Source organism: Myripristis murdjan, chromosome 4 (genome assembly GCF_902150065.1).
Source record: "Myripristis murdjan chromosome 4, fMyrMur1.1, whole genome shotgun sequence".
In the NCBI taxonomy this organism is placed as follows: Eukaryota; Metazoa; Chordata; class Actinopteri; order Holocentriformes; family Holocentridae; genus Myripristis; species Myripristis murdjan.
In genome coordinates, this window is record NC_043983.1 from 21,694,993 (window position 1) to 21,718,139 (window position 23,147).

Below are 23,147 nucleotides of genomic sequence, written 5' to 3' on the forward strand. Positions count from 1 at the left end.
ATGCATGGTTTGCAGCTCCAAAAGTCTAAACTGTGTGTTTAAGCTCAGCAGGGAATAACAGAAAGTTCATTAAATGGAGACACTGGATCTTATGCACACCAGCCCTGTTACTGATGAAGATGCCTAGCTTTATTGAGGATGGAGAGAGAGTAATAAATGGGGGAAAGCTGCAAAGAGGGGATTTCAACCAATGTGGACAAAAGAGAGAGAAAAAACATGGATACTGGAGTCAGAGGCCTGCTATTTTCTCTAAACATTTGCTATACGCCTCATTACTTTTTCCAGATTTGGCTTGTCTTCCTCCTTTCCACCTGGCTGTCAGCAGTGCGCTCATATTAATAAAACTTATGACTTTTTATAAGAGCCATCAATAAAATTCTCACATGCAGGCAGAATAAAAAGTAAACAGGGGAGGAGACTAAAAATGGCTTTTAATGGTGACTGAGAGGGCTGGAAGCACGACAGGCTAAACATCAACTTTTAACACTTCACATCCTGACAAAGAAGAACAAACACAAGCAGCCATTTGCACATGTAAACACAATTTTAGTTAACTCTTTGAAATATTCACAGCATCTCAACATCTCAGGTGAGGTTCCGTTTGTAGGACTCAAAACAATGGAGACCTGCCAAATGGCGAAAGACAAAGAAAGGATTCACAGTTTCTGAGACAGCTGTGCTAACTAGGCCTGGCAGTGAGTAACTGCAGATCTGTCTTGTGCTGGCTGACTAGCAGCATGTCGGCTGGTATGTCGGTTTGGCTGACCATACCTACACAGAATATCTCCACTTGAGCAATCCCTTCTGGGCAACCACTTCATTTTTAAAGACTAAGAGCCAAATTTTAGCCAACAATGGAAATCTGAGAGCTTAATGAGTCACACTGGTCAGACGACAGGAGTCAGCAAATCCAAGAACAAAGTCTTTTTGGTGAAGTAAAACCATAAATATGTCGCACAGGTCACAAATCTTCACATGTGAAGATTGTCTCATGGGTCACAGGTCACTTCAGTCCATCTATAGTGTATTGCTTCCTCCATCACTGGAGACTGTACATTTCCCATTCACAGGCAGTGGGGCACACAGTAGGCACGCTCAGTCTGAACGTGAGAATGGCTATGTATTGTTCCCATTGGTCATATTGGGCCTGTTATCAGTCCTATCAGTCCTAATACTCTGGCCTGCATTGTGTTGGGCTGCTCCGTTTATTTAGATTCAGCCACTAACAATGAAAACATTGCCTCTCTCCCAACCATGGCCCAAACACACGGAAAGCAATAATAATAATGACGGAGGCAGAAAAGTGTACATATAAATAGTTAGGGGAAGTAACTGAGTGGCCACGAGGGCAGGAGAGAGTAAACAGACAAAAATATGAATGATGGAGTGAACAATTGATTTAAGCTACCTGGCAGAGCGACAGCAGTCAGTCAGTCTCTGCTATACCTTGAAATGTTATTGGCAAGGTTTGTGTGTGTGTGTGTGTGTGTGTGTGTGTTTATCCATGTACATACATCTGCCCTCTTCTAGACTCTAGAGCGACTCAGCTGCTGTGAATGACAGGTGAGAGCTGATCTCATTTTAATGAACGTGAATTAGGCGTGTTGAGGTTGGCTGGCGTTACTGTGCCACAAAGGAGAGGGTTCTCACACAGCGCCCAAATGAGCCTCTTTAATCAACCGCTGCTCAACCGCATATGGGGCAAAGTACTGCTACACACACACACACACACACACACACACACAGAGTTTCCAACAATCAAGAGGTCTTTTCTGAGCGCAGCTAAAGAGTGATGGTTTGGAAATATGTGCATTAATTAAAGCCCGTTTGCTACAAACCCAACAGAACACCAAAAACGTGTTAATCCCTCTCACCTGCCAGAGCGTCCTGGGCCTCAAAGAATGTGCTGAGGCCTCCCTTCACGTAGGCCAGACTACCCTCATTCTTCTTTGTGGCCTGCTTCTTCAGATTGCTGGCCGCTGTCCGTAACTGCTCAAAACTGGAAAAAAAACAAAACAAAACAAAAAAAAAAAACAAGACAGACATGCAATTACATTTGGGACTCACAATAGTTATCCATTCACTTGGTGATGAAGATAACTATGTTTAACTATATGTGACTCATACACAGCACAAAAACACCCTGCACACAAACACAAACACAATTACACACAAAATTAGTGGTCAGTGCGTGTGCATTTGTCTGTGTGTCAGTGTCCTGAATGAGGTTTCCTCAGCAGGAAGAAACAGTCACCCAGTGAGACCCAAACAGAGGCCCCTGGCCATTCTGAATCCTGGGGCCTGGGTTATTGGAAGGCTAAGCAGGAGGGAGAGGAAGCCAGGAGAGTCCAAAATAACTCTCTACTGTCCTAACATGACAAGCATTTGGACTGAGGGCCATGGGGTCAGCAGGCTGCCCCGTGTACACACCTAACTCTTCACTGGGATATGGAAGATTAGGGTAGTGGTTCTCAACCTGGGGGTCAGACCCCTGCAGGCATTTGCCAGATAATTTTTGGGGGTTGCAAGATGATTAAGACACTGGAAAGGAAAAACATTTATAATATGCAAAATTATCATGATCATGTGTTCATATTTTGCTCTTTTTCTGTTGTCTTGTGAAATACTGTGTAGTTTCAAAATGCAAGACTTCCCTTCAAGCAACTGCAACAACCTGAAAAGGTAATCATTCTTTAGGTGAATTGTTCAACTTTCTCCATGTGCAGCCCAGGGGTCATGAGTAGGCATTAGTTTGTTTTAAGGGCTCACAAGACAAAAACGTTGAGAACTACTGGATTAGAAGGGTGAGAATGAACCGGTGGGGACACAATATTGGGAGCCAATATACTGATTGGGTCAGGATAATATCTGCTTCAGATGAAAACACCAAAACCAAGCATTACATAGACAGTATTTTTTGTGTATCTTTTGATTTCTTAAGCAATAGATTTGGTCTAAAATGTGTTGTAAGCCTATTCCCAGTAGGTTCCCAGTAAATGAAAACTAGCTTTATTTTTTTTGACAGGTTTGGTTTGAAGGGCAAGATACAAAACTTTTCATTTGTGTTTCAAGACAAAAGCGTTCACAAGACCTGGGTTAATGTGACTGGTAGCTGTAAAAAATGTTTGATTGAGGTTAGCCTTTCTGCTAAGCAGCCTACCTGGTGCCTGAATGGTTTTCTATGAGGTACCAGGTGGCAGAAAAGTTCTCACTGGTGAAGTCTCCACTCATCCCTGGAAATGTCAGCTCCATGTCTTTCTGTGGGATTTTACCTCTGAGAGGGGACAAATACACAGATGAACATCAAGAAGGATTTCTCATTGCACTGAATGAATATGCATTTTATTATGCATAAATACACTTGTTAAACAAATTGTGCAAAATACAGAAGACAAAGGAACTGCAAGTTACAAACTGTAGAACACATTAAAAGTGTAATTAGCCAAATAACAAGAGTATGAGTGAGCAGGGTTTGGCAAAAGAATGCTTTCAAGTTGAATGTGATGTTGACATCAGTTTTTCCAGCAGGGGGCAGTGTGCTGCCAAATGATACCAAAGCTAGAGGGCCCTGGCGTGGGAAGCGTAGTGTGTGACGCCTGGGTGCCCCTGGAGGACCCAGTACTCATTAGAGAGGTTTGATCTCTACTAATGACCCATAGCCTACACAAACCAAACCCCCCACCACCCACTCTGAAGTTAGATGCACACACACACACACACACACACACACACACACACACACACAGGGTAACTAACAAAACACACACAACTAGTATTATGTCTGATGTAACAACAAAATGAACATACAAGCATGCACTTGAAGACGTGTATACATACACACACAACGGCACGCACAGATGCGCACACGCACCAGGAAACTACAAACTATTTAGTGGGGGCACAATTTGCGTGAACCATCCTTTTCATAACATAACATAAACATAACTAAAAGGACTTAAACATGGACACAAGCTGTGCTGCGTCAAAAATACAAAGAGAGTAAGCAGCAAAGTGCATAGCCTGTGCAGATATTGCAAGTAATAACAATACATACAATCATTTTTTAAACACACATAGATGTTCACTCACGGCCAGGTTGGACTGGGTGTAAGCTTGGTGATGCTAGCCTAAGGTAAATGCATAAGCCACCCCCTTACAAAGGCATTCTTTGCAGCATTACCTCTCTAATTCTACTTTTAAAGGGCAGCGGAAATTTTTCTGTAAACAAAAGATGAGTATTCTTTGCAGCATTACCTCTCCAATTCTTCTTTTAAAGGGCAGTGGAAATTTTTCTGTTAACGAAAGACGAGGGTGATGTCGTGCTCCCTAATACACTCATCTCCATAGCTGGCATATTATCAAGGGCTACTCCTACTTTGTCTGTTTTAAAGACAGAAAACAGAGGTGGGAAAGATGTAGCTTTTTACTATTCAGGCATGCCAAACTCAGTAGCCCTCTCTCTGCATGAACTCTGATTAGCCACTGCAATCCTACATTATCATTCAAGCATAACACCTCCAACAGAGCCTATAGTCTGTGTACCGAAGCGACCGGGAACAGGTTGGTGATATCACCAGGATGTGAGTCTCTGACCAGAAAGCTTCCTCTTCAGCCCTCTGTGTTGAATAACAAGGTAGTTACATCAGCACATAAAGATGTGTACTACCTCTAGGTTAAGAATACAGAGTGGATAGATAATCCCCAAAAAGCTCCAGCTATTGCATGTCAAAAGGATTACTTTATTTAAAAGGCCTTCATACTTTCTTGTAACAAGTAAATACTGGCACGGTTAGGTGTTCAGAAGGTGTGCTTATAAATAATTGTCAAATAGAATTGTGGAGATTTAGTTTGCTGAATGTTTTACTGCAAGCCCAGGAGCCAAGTGAATGGTACAGAGTGCAACAGTCTGTTTAGGGGGGATCTAGTCTCTGGCCACGAGCGGTCACTTGCCCCCGGCCCCTCTAAACCAAACAAACACTAAGCCAGAAATGCCAGAACTTGACAACACAAACTATACATTATAGCCTCTCTACTCTCCCTGCCAGGCATGTGGAAGGCTACACCAAACTGCATGTTATGAGGAGTCCATGTGTGCAGATCACTGCCTCAGTTCATTCCCTCTCTATCGTCTTTCTTTCTGCTTTATATGAAATTATTGTGTTTCCACTCCTTGTGCGCAGCGGTTAGAGGCTGTTCAGCCATTGCTGTGTTGGCATAATATTTCAAATGTCTGCACATGGGGAGCGTTTGTTTCTGTTTAGGGATGTAAACCATGACTCAATGACTACAGAGTGTGTGTTTACGGCTGTGTGAGTGTGTTGAGGGATTTGTGTGCAATCGAGAGTGTGTGTGTGTGTGTGTGTGTGTGCTTATACATATGTTCTCATTCCGTACTTGTCTATTTCAATGCCCAATGGATTGCTTGGTCGCAGGGAGAGCGGAGAGATGCCTTTGTTGCGGTCAGTCCTCATGTCGTAGTAGTTCATCTCATCCACCCACACTGCAGACTGGTCCAGGATACCTGTGGGAAAGGGCAGAACAGGCAAGACACACGTCACTGAGCTCTGCAACACATCCCAGATGTGCGCACACACGCACGCACACGCACAAAAACTCACATCACTAGCACATCTTGCACACATGCAAATGGTAGTATAGGTAACTGTAGTGGTGGTTGAGTTTTGCAATATATTGCAAAAATATCATTTCCAGGCTAACAACTGTATAGCAAATCAAGTCTGCCCTGTTAAAATTAAGAGGCTGCTGTTTAGTTGTCTCCTGAGTCTTACCAATTTTCTCTGGCTTGAGCAACTTGAATGAGACCGTGGAGGTGCCGTTGCCTCCGGACTTGGTTGTGACAATTATCTCTCCCTTGTCGTCTTTGGCAGGACCCACGCGGCACACTATCTTGCTGGCTGACATCCACTCGGCTGTCAGCAGGCAGTTATGGCCACAGATCAACAGACCTGAGAGAGGAGAGGGGGGCAAAGATGGAGAAGGTGAGACAGAGAGAGATATGGACACATAGTGACAGGGCAAATAAACAAGCTGTAAGCTAGACACACAAAGACAATGTGAGGCAAGAGGTGCTCACTCAGACAGTATTGGCGTCTTTACGGGCAAGTTTAGTCAACTTGACACTCGGGGTCAAAGTTCAAGTAGGGGTCACAGTGGGTGTGGGTGGCCCTGACCTTCCTTCCTCTCACTCAGCTCCATCAACCTATCCACAATCTAACGAGTGTCACTTCACTGCTAAGTGGCTCATTACTGGCACACGGCGCACTCTCTCCCTCCATCTGTCGTCCTCTTTTTAGACCCTCTTGAAAACTATTTGGACACTACAAGACAGACGGGGAAAAGAAAGACAGGGATTACTTTGACATTTCCAGCCAAGGGAATTTAGAAAGCTTCACGTGTGTATAATCAAACATCATAAAAGCCCGCAAGAGTTGATCAACAAATAGCCCATAAAACCGTGAATAATACGCCCATTAGAGCCCATTTCCTGCCTCTGTTCTCTGTTGGCCACTTTGTTTGAATACATACACACTCACACACATTTGTGCATATCTAATTGGCTAATTCCAGGCCCTTGAGACATTCATGGTCAGAAATAGACCCATATCATTGGCCAGAACAAGGCTTGCCAAGTATGGAGCAGTGTGTGTGAGTCTTCTGGACTGCTCTCCCCCTCTCCACTCAAACCAGAGAAATAGGGTAGGGGAGAAATTGGCTAACAAGAGGGAAAATATCGACAGACAAAAAGTAGAGTGTGACGCTGAAACACATAATGAGAACAAGACGGAGGTAGCCCATCTGTGTGCCTCTAGGAGTTTAAAAAAAAAAATCTATATTTTCACATTCATGCGTGTGTTGATTAGTTCTTGAATTTCTTAATCTAGGCGTAGTAATCTAAATATTTGCAAGACCTAAACTTACAATAGTGTGTGTGTTCAGTGTATTATAAAAAGAGCAAGCAGAACAATTTGTAGGCACAGCAAGCAAAATCTTCTCTCTATTCCAAAAGGAGATTTAATCAGACAGTTGGATGTCTAAATCTTAAGTTTTGAACTGGCAGTTCTACACTGAAAATGTGATTCTCTGTTGAAGCTGTGAGAGCTCTTATTCTGGTCCTACAAGGCTGAGGGAATTTCATTGCAAGCATTTCTTTTTTACTGGAAGTTCAAGACAGACAACAAGTTATAACTGTAAAATAAAATGGTAAAATGGATATAAATTCATTTGGTTTTAATGTCAATAGAAGATTTAAAATTTTGTGTTCATCACTACTTATGAAACATTTATAACCATATTAAAATACAATTGGTAATTATACACTAGAAAACTTACTTTGCAAATTCTTTTCACTATGACAAATTCAAAATGCAATTCAAAATGGAATTTACAGGTGGTCAAAAGTAAATTTAAATTCTTAAATTAAAAAAGTTTTTGGCATTAGCAAGAAATGCTTATGTCCACTTTTATTAACTTAGCACAACAAAGCAAATTCTTTATCTATTAAAACACTTGTGTAATGCATAACAGATGTTTTTTGTTTGTTTGTTATTTCAACACCTATGTTTACATTAAGTGATGTTAAAATTTAACTATTAAATATTAGGAAAATACACACAAGAAAAAAATAAACTACGCATTTTAACTCAAATCACTAAAAATGTTTGACAAAATTAGTTTTTACCTAATTTAGTTTAGATATAAAAGCCATAGTTCTCAAGATTCATAAACAGAAAATAAAGAGTGAAAAAATAATTTTCTCCTAAGGGGGAAAAAACATGCCTCACATATCATATAAAGGAAAACAAACAATAGACAAGCCTGTTTTAAAACATGGGTCATTACAGTTTGTTGATGGATAAGCTAATAAAATCAGTGAAAATGAATGAAACTGAACAATATTAAACACTTGAACAGAAATTGAACGACAAAAACAAATCAGTGTTTCTTCAACATTCACTCAATAGCAGTGACCATTAAGTTCAACAAAAGCTAACGCTTCTGGAAGATAAACAATAAGAGAAACAATAAAAATCTTAATCTCAATTTATTATTTACTAAAAAAACAAACAAACAAACAAAGGTGAATTACATAATATTCATTTTATTAATTTTAATTAATTTTATACATGCAAATATAAATTTAATGATACTTATGTACTCAAGTAGGCCATGTTTTAAAATATAAAAGGTACTAAAAACTGATACACAAATGGTACATGCAGCAAACTTAAATTCATATCCAAAATTACCCCAATTCTCCACAGCTAAAACAAACACAGGAAAACACTTTAAACAGGAGACAAATTTATCAATAACGATGTCTTGTCTTCACTCAACAAGAAAATCTATTAATTCTTTGCAGTAATTAAATTAAATTAAAACAAATGTACAAACTCCATCATATTAAAAAAAACAAAAAAAACAGATGTGTGTGTGTGCTGTTGGTTCGTTATGAATGTATTACCAATGAGGTCGGCCGGGCCTGTGCCCAGGTTTTCCCCACGGATGGTGACTTTGGTCCATGCCGCACCCTCATTGGGAGAGATGCCCGTGACCAGGGGGGGCTGTCGGGCACGAGACATGGTGGTCTTCGGCAGGCAGGAACACAGGATCAATCAGCGTCTAGGAAAATGACAGAGGAAGGGGTACGAAACACAGCGTCATTAACACAGAACCCAGCACACATCAGTATGCAGGTTATAATAGAGAAAATAATAAAGAAACAATGAACAAGGTAGAGGGATGTATTATCAGACTTCAGAGTGGAGACAACATAATCAAATAGTTGCATAAATCAAAAAATCCTACAATAAAATACACAACATAAGATCTCCAGGACAGCGAGCGAACTTTTATGTCAACAGGCCACTTGTGAATCACACACACACACACACACACACACACACACACACACACACACACACACACACACACACACACACACACACACACACACACACAAAAATCAGACGCTACTTTTCTAACATTACCAGCTGACTATGTTTTTAGAGCTGAACAGGGCCACCATCAAGGGACATTCAGTTACCTGCCATAACAGCCAGGAGCTTTAGATGAACTTACTGACCACAGCAATTTTTTTTTTTTTTTTTTACCGGCAGCCAGTGTTAATTTCTCACCCTGAAGGTCTCCCAACTATGTATGCATTGCTAGTTATCTCTCAGATAATAGGAAAAATAGAGAAGGAAGCCAAGTATGAAGGAGCAGACAGAGCAGGAACGAAAGGAAGAATGTAAACCTCACAGAGAAGGATAAATAAACCTGGCCTCCCCGATCATTCCACATAAGCCCACACAATACAATACAGATCAGCTATGCGTTTATGGTACCAGAGAAGGAGCACCCATGCAAATCAGTTCATGTTGGGGCTGAGTAAAGGAAGAGAAGGAACAATTCCAAATGAAAAAATGAAAGGATGTATTTCACCAGCACAGATGTTTGCTAATAAATTACTGCCAGGTCTTGCTAAGGCTGACCAATGTAGAGTCTCTGAAGCAGCTTGAGCAAGGCTTCCGCCCTTTTGCTCCAAAGCCAAAACACGTTCTCCACAAACAATGCAGGAGTTCACACGGACCAGACCTGCAACAAGTTCATGCTGGTGACACCACACACCCATTGCACCATGCTATGGTGCACTAACAGTAGGTGTAGGTGTACAAAAAGGCTCCAGGGAAGCCTTCAAGAGTCCAAAATTGATAGACAATGTAGCTCATCAGTTAGGGAGACCTTCCTGTTACCAAAAGGTGACAGGTTTAATCCCTGCAGCAGCCAACATGATGATTAACAGCCACCTATCATGTTAAAATGTCCTTAAGCATGACACTGAACTCGCCCTAGATCACTCATTTTTAGCTGCCCTGGGTAACCATATCATATCATATAATTCATATAATTAAAAATGTCACTCAAAGTAAATATCATGAGGTGTGGGGCAAGATGCCAAGATTTTCTTAACGGTAGTTCCCTTAATTACATTCAAAATGTCAAAAAAGGAAGAGACCACAATGTGTAATAGCAAATAAAAAAAAAAAAAGCAAAGCAAAAAGTAATAATAATAATCACCAATGGGATATACATGTATTGACAAAGGTCCCATCTCTGCCAGAGATGGAGTGATAGAGTGAGGGATCTGGGCTACCCAGTGTTGTCTCTTCGGCCTTTTGCTTGTCAGAGGAAATGGAGGGGCTATGGATCTGACATGAAAAGATAAGAGGTTAATAGGCCTAAAACAAGCGCCTGGTATGTCCTTCATCAATCCCATATGTTTAGAGTGGGAGCAGTGAGGGGCAGAGGACTGGGCTCTTATTTTGTATAAGGGAATTCTGACAGGAATCAGTATGTTTCCAGGAGTGTTTCTATCCTATCCCCCCATCTTGGAAATACACGTGCACAAACACACAGATAGCCTGCCCACACACACACACACCCACACACACTCACACATACACATACACACGCTGGGCAGAATGACAGCTCAGCTAGGTTGCGTGCGAGGGGCCCGAGCTGGTGCTGTGTGGTCTATGTGTATGCGAGTGTGTGGAAGGATCTGCGGAGAGGTCTGGGCAGTGTGTGTGTGTGTGTGTGTGTGTGTTTGTGTGTGCGTGTGCGTGTGTGTGTGTGTGAGTGAGTGTGTGTGTGTGTGTGTGTGTGGTCTGGGTGTGTGGTCTCTGGCGCGGGCCTGGGGAGAGCCTGCTGACGGCTGGGATGAGAAAAGAGCCGCTGTGTTTACTTTACTCTGGGGGCTGTGCATGGACACGGGAACACTGCCCAGACCCCTCTCTATAACACGAGCATGCACGCACACATGCACACACACACACACATTCACACTTACACACACATTCACACACACACACACACACACACAAACACACTGCAAGCACGAAGGCTCTTGCACAAGTCTCACGTCACACACCATCAGGAATACCCTGCAAAAGAGGTAATAGAAACTATAAGCTGATGCAGGCCAAGGCTTAACTGTGAATGAATTTTTCCTTATAGTAGCATGAACGAGAAAACAAAGAAGGTTTCTGAAGTTCCAACTGGAAACATTGCTTATAAAGTGGGGGGTGTTTTCCACTAGAGGGATGCAAGCCATTAACCTCTAGGGGGCGTCAGAGGATCCCTGTAACATTACCATCCGCTCGCTTCCAAGATGTGTCAAGCCATGTCACACTGTGTAGGCTAAATTTAATTAATGACAAAACACAACCCGATTTAGCCCTTTTCTCTTGCTCGTTCCCCATTATCCATGATGCTGTTAGGCCCCACCCCCGACCCCCACCTTTCTCTCTGTCTGGGCTGAAAAGGCAGGTTTGTTTTCCTTGAAGGCTGACTAATAAACAGCGGGGTTAGTCCTGTTCTTTGTGGAAGCCATGCAACTCTGAGGTTTGGTTTCTTCTTCCAGCATTGCTAACAAGTGACAACCCGTCTTTAGCTTTGTACTGGAGACACAGGCACAAAGGAAAGATTTTTTTCATAAACTACCTAAACACACAAAAATCATTGGGTTTTCACATACCACAAAAATGTTGCACTCTGCAGTTTAGGATAGAAAGAAGCAAAGGATTAAAAAAAGACAACCTGAAAACAATTTTAAAAAATGTAATCTAAGATTAGACACTGAAAGTGTTCGTGGAAAAAACTGTATCCTATTACGATATGTAGTGTCCATTATACATCTTGTTTGCACAGTTCAGAGTGACTTCAGATAATGAAACGGCCTAACCTGATTTCAGGAGTAAGCCATGTGGCTGGTTTTTCCCTGATGGCTTTAATTCAGAGGACACGTTCAGATGGAGGATGGCAGCACACAGTAGAAGTGATTTAACTAAGGTCAACAGCTTAATCTACCCAAGTCATCCACTGTATGTCTCTCTTTGACAAGAGGGAAACATTTCACTTCCATCTTGTGTGTAGCTTGTCACAACCCTGCTGCCATGGAGGGGGTCAATGTGAAAAGCAGGGAAGGCAGGGTGCCACCTGAGCACTGAGAGGATATCACAAGTTATCCTACAGGTTTTACATTGTTTTTGTTATTTCCCCGGCACTACCTGCTTACATTAGCATAAGTCCCAACTCACATATTTCACCTGCTGGATAACTGATGTCACAATCATCCAACTCAATGGAAACACAGCATTTTCTCCTTTGTTTCATCCCAGTAGTGTCTTATTGTGACAACACTATGAATATAAGTCAAAGTTTATTATATTTAAAATTACACTGAGGTTTGAATTCCTGGACGATAGTGGGATTTTAGGTCAGTCTAAAAGGTGCAACAGAGAAACTAAGTTGGATAATAACTGCAAAGACAAGGTAGAGCAAAGGAGATTTTTATCTATCTGACCTACGATATCAACACACTGCATCATGTCCATCTCATGAATGAGGTGTTCATGCCCTAGATCATATGCTGGTCTGAGCTCACGGGTGACTCACATGTGGCAGTGATTGGCAGGAGTGCTGCGTGTGTGTGTGTATATATGTGTGTGTGAGTGAGAGAGAGAGAGAGAGAGAGAGTGAGAGAGCAAGAGTGATGGGCTGAAGGGGCACAAAGGGACCTTTCAGAAAACTCATCACCACTAGCCCCCACCTCTCTCCATCTCCCCTAAGAGCAGCTAACTCGCAGGCAATGCAGTACCCCCACACTAACACCATTTCACTCTGTGCTCCCCAACATTACACAAACACCAGATTCCATCAAAGATCGCCCCCTCCACCCCTCTAAATGCACAGAGCTGGCCAAACATCAGCCCGTCAGAGATGACTGGCCTGAAGTGATCACACAGGCTGGGGATAGATTTAAACAATCCCCCTCAGTCCTCACTCTCACCTTTGAGCTGGTCTGCAGTGGAAAATGGCAAAAAAAAAAAAAAAAAGAGCAGAAGGTTTTGATGATGTCAATCTGCCAAAAATGAAAGCAATCTGAGCCTGATTACATAAAAAAGTATGAACTGTGCAGATACTATTACCACTAGATACTGTTTAAATTTGGATTCATAAACAGACTGATAACATGACTTATAAACTCCAGCTAGAGCCTGCGTGAGGGCAGATGTTGCGACCACTGGACAGTCGCGCAATCCTTCCACAATGAGTCAGCATTTCCTCTGCATGCAGCCAATCTCAGCACTGCTGGAAGTTTTGTCCTGGCAGAGAAAGAGGACAGAGCGATCAGCTGTGTGGCTCTGGCCTGCGATGGCTTACCATCTTGACGCCTGCCCTCAGGGTCTGTTGTCCTTAAGGCTGTCTATTTGTTTGTTTGTTAGTCTCAAGTTGCTTTTCATATTTAGACCTAACGAAAGCACGAGGGCCCCAATTTCTCATTAAAAAATCCTGGAATAATAAACATAAATACGAAGTGTAGGTCCATGAATGCTGGAAGATGTTTTTAGAGGATTTAGAAACTGGAGACAGGCAGTTCTGCTGAATGACATGGTATTATCCCTGCTGCTTTACATAAAAACACATTACAAGCATGAGAACTATCCTCACAAAGTCTATCATACATTCTAAAAAATACTGCTGCATAAACTGGCTGTTTTCAAAGTAGGGTCTGGGATGCTCCAGTGTCCTTGATGGGCTTCCAGGGGGTCCTCAGGAAATTTTCACTTTAATTTTGAAATTCAGTAGATTTTTGTGTGTAATTGAGTGATTATTTGAACATTTGGTTTTAACCCAATTACTTTTAATCCATTTGTCAGTGTTCAAGGTTGGCAACAATTTAATACATAATACAAACCCAAATTAGCTTTTCATATCAGGGTCCCTAGGGTAACATAACTTCAAAGTAGGGCCAGTAGCTTGAAGAAAGTCAACTTGGGAGTCTGCAACATGAAAAAGTTTGAAACCCCCCGTCCTAGAATACATATGACTATCTTCGCTAATTTCATGCTGAATTAAAACACAACTTGCTGCAATCTACAGTAAACAGACTTAATCCATTAATATTCTAGCCTGTTTCTAGCTGTTTTGTGACTCTTTCGCACAGCCCAAAGCTTCTCTAACTGTCTGGAGTTACAGTGTGGTCTGTCCATGTCTGTGGTCTAACTGGGTCATGGAAACAGGCCCGTGAAAACCAGTGGCCCAGTAAGCCTGTTAGCACGGAGGAGGCTACCAGGTGGGGCAGACCGGGGAGAGTGGACGAGGGTGAGATAGAGGCGAAATGTCACTTCACAAACAAAGCCAGGCCTGACTCCCGCCGCTCAATTCTCCATGGACTCTACGGGGTGGCAGTGCTACAGAAAAGCCTCAAATATAACCCACTGCAGTCCATTCTACCAAAACAAACAAGCAGGGCCACCCAAATTTTCCAATTAGAGCCTTGTGAGCAGGCAGGAAATGGATCAGTGTAGCCTTAACCCCATCCCCCAACCAAGCGTTGCTGTCATTTGGGGAGGAGAAGGAGAAAGACAGTGTGGACTAGAGCTCTGTAGGCTCTAACTGAAGGGCCTAGGGAATCAACTGCCTGGTTACCAGTCCAAATGATGGAGCAGCTCAATGACAACTTGTTCCTGGAACATGGCGTCTGCGTCTAATCAACCTGTCAATCAATTGCTCTCATTCATTCTGTCCCTGTTTTTTTTTTTTTTTTTTTTTTTACTCCTTTATTTACCCAGGATAGGTTTGCTGTGTGCAGATGCATTTTCACAGCAATGTTGTTTCACACTCACACCACAGGGCTGTGCAGTACAACCACAGTCTCACTAGAGTAGAATGAGGTTGAAAGCCTTGCTCAAGGGCACCTCAGCCATGGGTACTAATGGAAGAGATATCATCACTCATTCATTCACTCCCTCCACCCAGATTTTTCCTGACCTTCAAGTGGCAAGGCCGCTTCTCTAACCTTTAGGCCACTGCTACCCCTCAAACAATCACACAGTAAAACAAACACAGTAAGTTAATGTTTTTGCTGAAAAGGCCTATTTAAAGAAAATATGTTGAAATAATATTTTACAAAAGCGCATGGGTATAAGAATTATAGGCTCAGACTATGTTCTGTTTGAAAACATTGCACTTAATGAGTCTTGGCACAGCAGTGCTAGTCAAAACTTTGACGTGTTGATATTGATTGGTACTCTATCAGTACAGGGGAGTTGAGGGTTTTTGCTTAGACCAACTCCAAAATAACTGTACAATTACAACCACAGTTAAAAAAGTGTTCTCTTGATCTCTCTGACATATTCTGTGTGTTTCATTCTTCTGTGCATACAAACAAATTCATGAGCATATACACAATGGTGAGAAAGGAGGTTGAAGTTCAATACTATAACTAGAACAGCACACTCAGTAGAAAGTAGATCTCTGCCAGGCGTATTTCCCCTTTTCTGGACTGCAGGCCCTAAGTGCTGAGCAAAACTCGGGAGAGACTCAGCAGAAAATTGTATAATCACTTTTCACTGTATGATACAAATATAGTACAGCATATTCTAGAAAATATCATGCAAAAATCTTAAAGCCACTTGAGTTTTTTCTTGTTCTCTCTGTATGTGTTTCTCTTTATTCCACACATTACATCAGTAGTCAGTAACCTGTGGCTCACAAGCCATTTGTAGCTCTTTGCAATAAGTCATATGGCTTTCAACAGAAACAGAATTTCAAAAAGAGCATGAATTAAAACAGCAAAATTCAAAATTACTACCAAGTGGTGTTAGTGACCCAGTAGTATGCAAAACGAGAGAGAGAGCAAGAGAAGCGGTGGTTGAGCAAGCTAGACAGTAGGCTAAATGAAGAGAGAGTGGAAGTAGCAAAAAAACACGTTTTTCAAAGTTTCTGAATCACCACAAACATGAAAGGGTCTTCATCATACAGTCATAATTGTGCACAGAAAATATTCAGTTGACAGGCCCAGTAGATTGTGAGATTAGCTGTGGACAGACAGACAGACAGACAGACAGACTCCCCTCTAACAAATAAGGCAGTCTAGGTCAAACATTCCTTGAGTGAAAAAAGTCAGGGCAACCTTAACACTGTCTGCTGCACTTAATGTTGGCTTCTAAAAACAAGCATTTTTAAAACACTGAACTGATCATTTCCATAATAAGTAGACATTCTAAAGACTTCATAAAATTATAGGTCAAAGTAAAATTTGCAGTGTCAAATAATACAAAATAATCACAATAAATGTACAAGGATTGATAGGGCTGTTAATCAGTACTAATGATGCAATAATTACTCTGCCAAATGCTGAAATTTCTGGCTTTACAATGTTTCTGTCCAACCCATAGCCTGATTATACATATTTTCAACTGCTAGGACAGCATTCATGGCACAAGTAATAAATGACTGATGTCAAAAGACACGTCATTCAAGCCAAAAATGACTTGAGTATTATTACAGTTTTGCATCGTGACAGATCATAAAAGTATTTTTTCATGCTTTACTACAATTCACAGATAGTTTAAATTTCTATTCTAAATTGTAACAGTAAAAAAAATTCATTTTACTGTTTGAGATGTTTGAACGTGTTTTTTCCCCCCTCCCAGAGAGATAACTGCTTCCATTAATTTCTATATGACACCCTACAAAAATCATCTTGAAAATTGTTTGAAATATGTACTAATTCATCACAGTGAACATTGCATCCAAGTTTATTTTTGACAAAGTGGCTTTGCAGTTATGCATAGTTTAGTTTAACGCCCACATTTATTTGAAAAGTCTACACATTTTCTGCAGCATTCACATGCTGGTAGGAAGCTCTAGCATGACTTCAAAGCCAGCTGTCCAACAGCACTGCATTGATGTGCTACTTTGATGGAAAATCAAATCCAGAAGACAAATGATAAGCAAACGCAGACACTGTGAGAAGGATGATGAAGATTTGGTTTGCTCTTGCATATAGGCTAGTCATTTGGCTATTTGTTTTTCTGATTTCTGCTATGGCAAACTAATGCACTTTTCCTCTACTAAATTCAGCAATGCTGCCCGTGAGGAAACACACACAACAGAATGTAAGTGATGTGTCTGCTTGAAAACTGCCCCTGAAAAAAAAAAAAAAAAACAGACTAATAAAGTAAATTTAAAGCTTCATGAATCTACATCCAGGAGCTACTAATGGAGCTGCGTATTTTATAGTAGGTTCATATGAACTTAAAAAATTTGAATAAAAAAAAAAGGCAAATGGAATAGCCTAATTATTTAAAAATCTAAATAAGTATGCAATGCACTGTAAAACAGTCAGAATCTTCAAAAAGCATGTGTTCATTGTAGTAAATGAGTTAAAAAGGTGCAAAACACTGGTATTGTTCTTGACATTTCCACTGGATCACTGCCCTAATCACCTTGCTTATTTATCTCTATTGTGAAAATGTAACTTTATTTGTGCTGATTACAGGCCACCTGCATGCAACTCCTTGGTAGTGCACTGATCTCAATAAAAGTAATCTTAGTTTCGTATTTTAGAAGGGAAATACTTCTTCCCACAAGTTTAGTTTGCTTTTAACAAGAATATGTATAATTCTGCCTGTAGCCTATTTCCCTCAAAGCTCAAATTCAAGCCTGTCCTGTCAGAGACCAAAGCTTCAGAAAGGGAAATACTGTAGTCTGTAACCTGAATGAATAAACTCTTATTCAGGTCCCCCAAATAAAAGAGAAGGTCCCCACAGGAATTAATGAATTATGCCAGTAGTAATACTGCACATCATTGGCTAGCCACATACTGTAATGCCAACGCACCCCCAAACTCTCCTTCTCAGAGAGTGAACCATGCCATTCTTTGTAATGCTGTGTCATCAAATTTATTTCACTTTATTCATTGTAACCTAATGCTCGTAACAGAAACAGCAAATACCACGAGGAGAGAAAATTATATTCGCCTTGCAATACTATTTATTCCCCCAAAACAACGCGATAGTGTGCAAGCAGAGGCATGGACATCCATAGGTACTGACATGTCATTGCCTCAAAACAAGATAAGATGTCATGCCTGCCGGAACAGACTGTACCTGGAAAAACATGACTTTAAACCTCCCTTCATTCGGCATACTCATAATACAGTTCTTGTTTCAAAATTGCCATATTTTAGAATCGGCTGGCATCACTACCACATCACTACTTCAGCCTATTAAATGCACTGAAGTAGGGAGGGCGATGCCGAGCAATGCAAAGCTATTCTATAACTTGTCAATTTATTGGTGCAGCTTGGAGCATCGCGTATAGGCCGAATCAACAAGAAGATACTATCTTCTAGCAAATCGTTTTTTGTTAGGTTTTACAGTGTACCTGCATTTTGCAAAAAGCAAGGAAATGCTAAAATGCCGTATTTTTAAATGGAGTTTCGTCGCAGCTTCTCTTCCTCTAACAGAACGCTATCTAACGTGCTATTAGCCGTAGCTGTCAGCTGTTTAACCAATGTTTATCCACTACAGCCATCGTCTCTGATGCCGACAGACTGTCACACAACATGGCAACCCCTTAGAGATGAGAGAACCGAGTCCCTGCTTCGTTGACATTTTGACAGGAAACGTTAACATTAGCTAGGCTAGCATCTGCTGGCAAGCTAAGCAGCTAAAGCGATCTGCAGAGGCTGTCATTTGCGTTCTTCAGGAAACGTTCAAAGTGCTTATTTTTCTGCCTTTCGTGGCATAGGCTTATTGCTCCCGTTTCGATCGTTTTAGGGCAAAAAACTATCAGAGAAAAAAAGATAACTTACAGTTTACAGCGACTGTGCTCCAGCGATACTTTCCTGTTTCCTCTATCAACTTCCGGCCTTTCCTCTTTCCATCCGGCCCTTCTCAGCCACAGCCCTGCGAGTACGTCATGACACGGTGCCACGGGTAAATATACAAACAGACAGACAAATAAACAAACAAATTAATAAATAAAATCATGCATTAATAATGTTTATATTGGTTTGTAGTAAAAACAACACTTATCCACCATTCCCACCATTCTCCCTAAATCAGACTTGGATAACATGCTAGAGGTCAATATCTGTCAGGTTTTATTTCTTACCTGTATGGTTTGATTCCCTTTTTGTCCTCCAAACAACATTTCATTGGCTCTTGCCCTCTAGTAGAATTTTTGGGATGGTCCAAAATCCCCCCATCTTAGATGAGAGACCAGAGGAGTTTGATAAAGTCTGATAAAAAATTTGGGAACCCTTCTGGTCTCATTTAATTTCTTTGACACCCGGTGATTTCCCCCCACAGGTGAGACTATTTTTTATCCTGTGTCTTCAAGATGCGTGTTGTGTTGTGTTTTTGTATATTATTTTTGGTTTTGCACTGCATTTTTCCCATGGTATTTATAGTGAACTTTGTGTATAGGCCTTGTCTTTTGTTTGTTTGTTTGTTTTTTCATATGTTTTTTTGTTTGTTTGTTTGTTTGTTTGTTAACTTTTTTTAAAGCTTTGGGGCTGGAGCTTTGGGGAGGGGCTTGGGACAGGGTGGGAGGAATGGGATTCTGACGTTCTTTACATTTATTGTATTCCTGCCTTTTCCCTGGAAAAATCAATAAAGAGAGCTATTAAAAACATGAATAACTATGTTAACAGAATTACAATTAATATTATAAATTTGTTATAATTATGCAAATTCAGTAAAGATCAGTTTTTTAATGCAATTTAGTTTGTCAAGATTTGCATTTTATTTTGACATTCCAAAAACACTTGCATGCACTGTGTTCTCCCTTGATACATGACAGCACATTACTTCAAATTTAATTCATGAAGCAGAAAAAGTACAAGCTGGGAGCTGTGGTGGCAACAATTTCTTTCCAAGGAAATTATGTTTGTCATATGGAAACTTAAACATCCCATTGTGCTGCGTTTTTCTCAGAGACCAGCCCAGTACCTACAGTACAGCAAACATCCTACCATTATATAATATGTATTCCCAGAGCAGATTGCCATATGATTTGACTGAAAATTTCCTAAATTCAAATTTAGTCTTGAAATGTGTTTGGCTATGACAGTGTGTTGAATTTATTTGCTGAGATGTATGGTTTTGTTTTTAAGTGTTTTGTCATAATAAACTGGTGACATCTGATAGTTTATTTCATGAATCATCACTTTTGAACTTAACTTTGATGTAGGACTAAAATTGTAGAGTTGGTTGTCCATCACAGGGAGAGTGTGAGAATGCTGAGGCCCAGTGGGAGGCTGCTCCTTTCCTCTTCACTCTTTTCACGGTGCATCACTGAGGTATTTCTGCTTGTTCTGGGAAAGGCGCAGCATCATTAGAAATGCAACAGAGACCACCCAGGCACACACTAGAATGCTGATACCATTACATTTATCTCACCAAATTGTGCAGGGCAGAAAGTATTTCTGTGATAAGGCAAGGCCCAATCCCCGGGGAAGCATATTGTCCAATTAGACAGGGTTAATCTGATAATTGAGGGATCAAACTGTGATTTGGGAGGCTGGCCACTAAGAAACAAAGATGCTGGTGCAACAGAGGGGCTATTTGTCTGCATAAACACCAACTTAGGCCAATGACCCTGGAGGATTTTGATCTCAGTCTCAATGAGAGACAAGAGTGGCTTATCACATATGTGAGCTAGTTTACCCTACATATCAATGGGCTCTTTGGTGCACAGGGAGTCCTGCTTATTTTTTTTTTTTCATATGGGTCATATTTGGAGACATTTTCATTTGAAGTATGGCTGAGAAAACAAGATGCCATGGTCCCATGCCACATTTGGTTTCATGCTCATTTACACATGAAACATGCTTGTATCTTCACACACCTCGTACAGTGCAGGGTGACAAGGGCCACCGTTGTCAAGAATGCTACCATACCCTCTGCTGACAGCACTGTCATCACATAAGGAACGCATCAGTGCGCAGTGTATCTTTTAATAGAACTGGCTCCTTGAGCAGGTGTCCCAGGTGTGCCCCTGAGGGACACTGATGGGGCCTTGATCCTTGCTGTGCCCCCCTCCCCTCTGTAATCCACATCCCGTAATGGCACATGCTGCGCTGGCACCATAGCTCATCCCTAAACCCTATTGTTCATTGTTTGTCTTCTCTAGTTTTTTCCCATGGGCCCCTGGCCAGAAAGAGGAAAAGGTCACTGTAAATATTGCACTGAAATCCTCCCTCCCCACATCGAGCTCCTGAAGAGGGAACAGGCGACCAGTGGGTGAGCACTTCCTTCCTGTGCAGGGCATTTCAACTGTAGTTAGATCCAACAGGAGACATCAAACAAGTATGAATCCATCAATGTCAAAGATCGCTGAAGTGAGATCATATGGCTGCTGTTGATGTTACAACAGTGCCGTCTCAGCTGGTTGGGAAGGCACATCAGAGTGCATAATATCTGTATATGTAGCAGTCAAAAGCTTCAATTAACTCCTGCTACCAGAAAGGCACATATAATAGAGAAGGCAATGTATAAGTCACAGTAGCTTTTGGTAATGCATTCTCATTAAAATAACATTTACCACTCCTATCGCATAACTATTGTTTATTCAGTCACTGTGACTGTACAGTGAGCAATAATATGTTTTTAATGACAAGGCATAAATCCAATCCCTTCTGGTATCTTGCATCTTGTAAAACACACAAAATATGGATTCCAAGGGAAATTAAGTGAGGCTTAGAAACCCATGACCCATGTGTGGCTAATCACTAGCCTGTAGCACTGCTGTTAATATAAGATGGGGAGATTTTAAATAAACCCCTGATATTTGGGTTTGTTTTGCTTTTGAGTGGCGCTCCATCTCCCACTACTCCCCTTCCCAGAGGAGTCCAGTTCCCTGGGCTCGAATTTTGGGCTCCGGAAATCCAGGCCTGTGCCAGGCTTAGCTTGGAAAAGCATCCAGATAGACACAATGGAAGAGGGAGAGTTACGGGGAACAGAGAGCCTTTCAGTCTGAGTGCTGACACATTGCTCAAAGTGGCTGGATAACACACCCAACAGATGGAGGAAGAGATGAAGGGAGAGATAGATGAATAATATTATAACAGGGTGACATGAACATCTGATGTAGCCCTGGTGATATCTATTCCATGGCCTTAAGTATTGCAGAGACACAGGGAAGATAGGGGAATAACAGCAGTTAACTGTAATTACTGAAGAAAGAGGGATGGTGAGAATGTGTATAAAAGGGCATTTTCCCAAAAATGTTCAGGCTTTACCACCCAGGTTAACATAACATGTCCCCTTACCCTCCCATAACACCGCTCCTCCTACCCCCCAGGCCCAGGCCAGACAACAGGCTACTGTGTCTCAGGAGGAAAAGTCTGGATCGACCCTCAACACCATTAAGAAGTACCTTCTGGGAAAAGTCTAGCAAGCAAAATGCAAAATCCACCAGGGTGTTGAAAACTTAAGGTATATCCAGTATGATTTCCTCTGCTTCAGGAGAGATTTTTATCACACATGCTGTTTGTTCAAGAGGTTGTTTGTGTAATAACATTTTATCGTGGGCTCATGTTGTATTGGCATATGAAGACATCGGAGAGGAAACTGCTTACATCCACCAGGCGAAGCAATCCATGCATAATGCAGGATGTTTCCTCCTCAAGCCTAATGTTTCTGATCTGATGTGACAGGTCGCACTGTGTGGATACTGTTTATGTTCATAAACAGGTGGGCTTTGTTAGAGGTGGGTGTCTGTATGCTGGATAGACGGCCCATGGCAATCACAATCAGGAAGACATGATGAGGATGATACATTCATAAGCCAGGCTGAGGCTATTTGCACAGACACTCTGTTTTCGATCGTCATTGGTCCATTATTGTCTTTTTTCATTGGTCAAATGTTGTCATGTTTTCATTGGTCAGATTGTATCGTTTAGTTCTTGTTTAATTTTAAAAAGGAAGTGACATAGCACATTATGCTGATATATATATATATATACCAAGCAACTGATGCCCTATTTGGTTCTCGGTAAATGTTTATCTGTATGTATCTGTATTATGTACATGTTGTGATTTGTAGTGTGTTTTTATTATGTCTTTGTTGTGTGCTTTTGCTGTGTATATTGAGTTTGTGTGTTATGCTTTCATTTTGCACTTTTTGTGTCTGTTGTAAAAGCTGCCTGTGAATAAAATGTGAGAAAAAAGTCTGAATTAATGCAGTTTATCTGAAATGCTGGGTGAAGTGAAGTGAGCATTAAAGTTTGTACTTTAAAAGATGTGAATAGCAAGGAAATAAAAAAA

The 23,147-nt window shown here is 41.2% G+C and overlaps 1 protein-coding gene and 1 long non-coding RNA gene across 2 annotated transcripts in view; one reads left to right on the forward strand and one right to left on the reverse strand.

Moving 5' to 3' along the window:
- Nucleotides 1-18,785, reverse strand: part of exoc2 (exocyst complex component 2) — a 39,134-nt gene extending 20,349 nt beyond the window's left edge. The window contains exons 1-6 of the mRNA XM_030049839.1: nt 18,689-18,785; nt 8,483-8,640; nt 5,790-5,966; nt 5,395-5,521; nt 3,161-3,274; nt 1,875-1,999 (exon numbers count right to left, since the gene is read on the reverse strand). Coding sequence (XP_029905699.1) covers nt 1,875-1,999; nt 3,161-3,274; nt 5,395-5,521; nt 5,790-5,966; nt 8,483-8,600 — 661 coding nt within the window. The 5' untranslated portion in view covers nt 8,601-8,640; nt 18,689-18,785. The remainder of the gene's footprint in view (nt 1-1,874; nt 2,000-3,160; nt 3,275-5,394; nt 5,522-5,789; nt 5,967-8,482; nt 8,641-18,688) is intronic.
- Nucleotides 18,705-22,945, forward strand: LOC115358057 (uncharacterized). Its single transcript, XR_003928151.1, has 3 exons — nt 18,705-18,812; nt 21,013-21,122; nt 22,183-22,945. It is a non-coding gene; the product is annotated as an uncharacterized LOC115358057 (long non-coding RNA).
- Nucleotides 22,946-23,147: the final 202 nt, after the last annotated feature.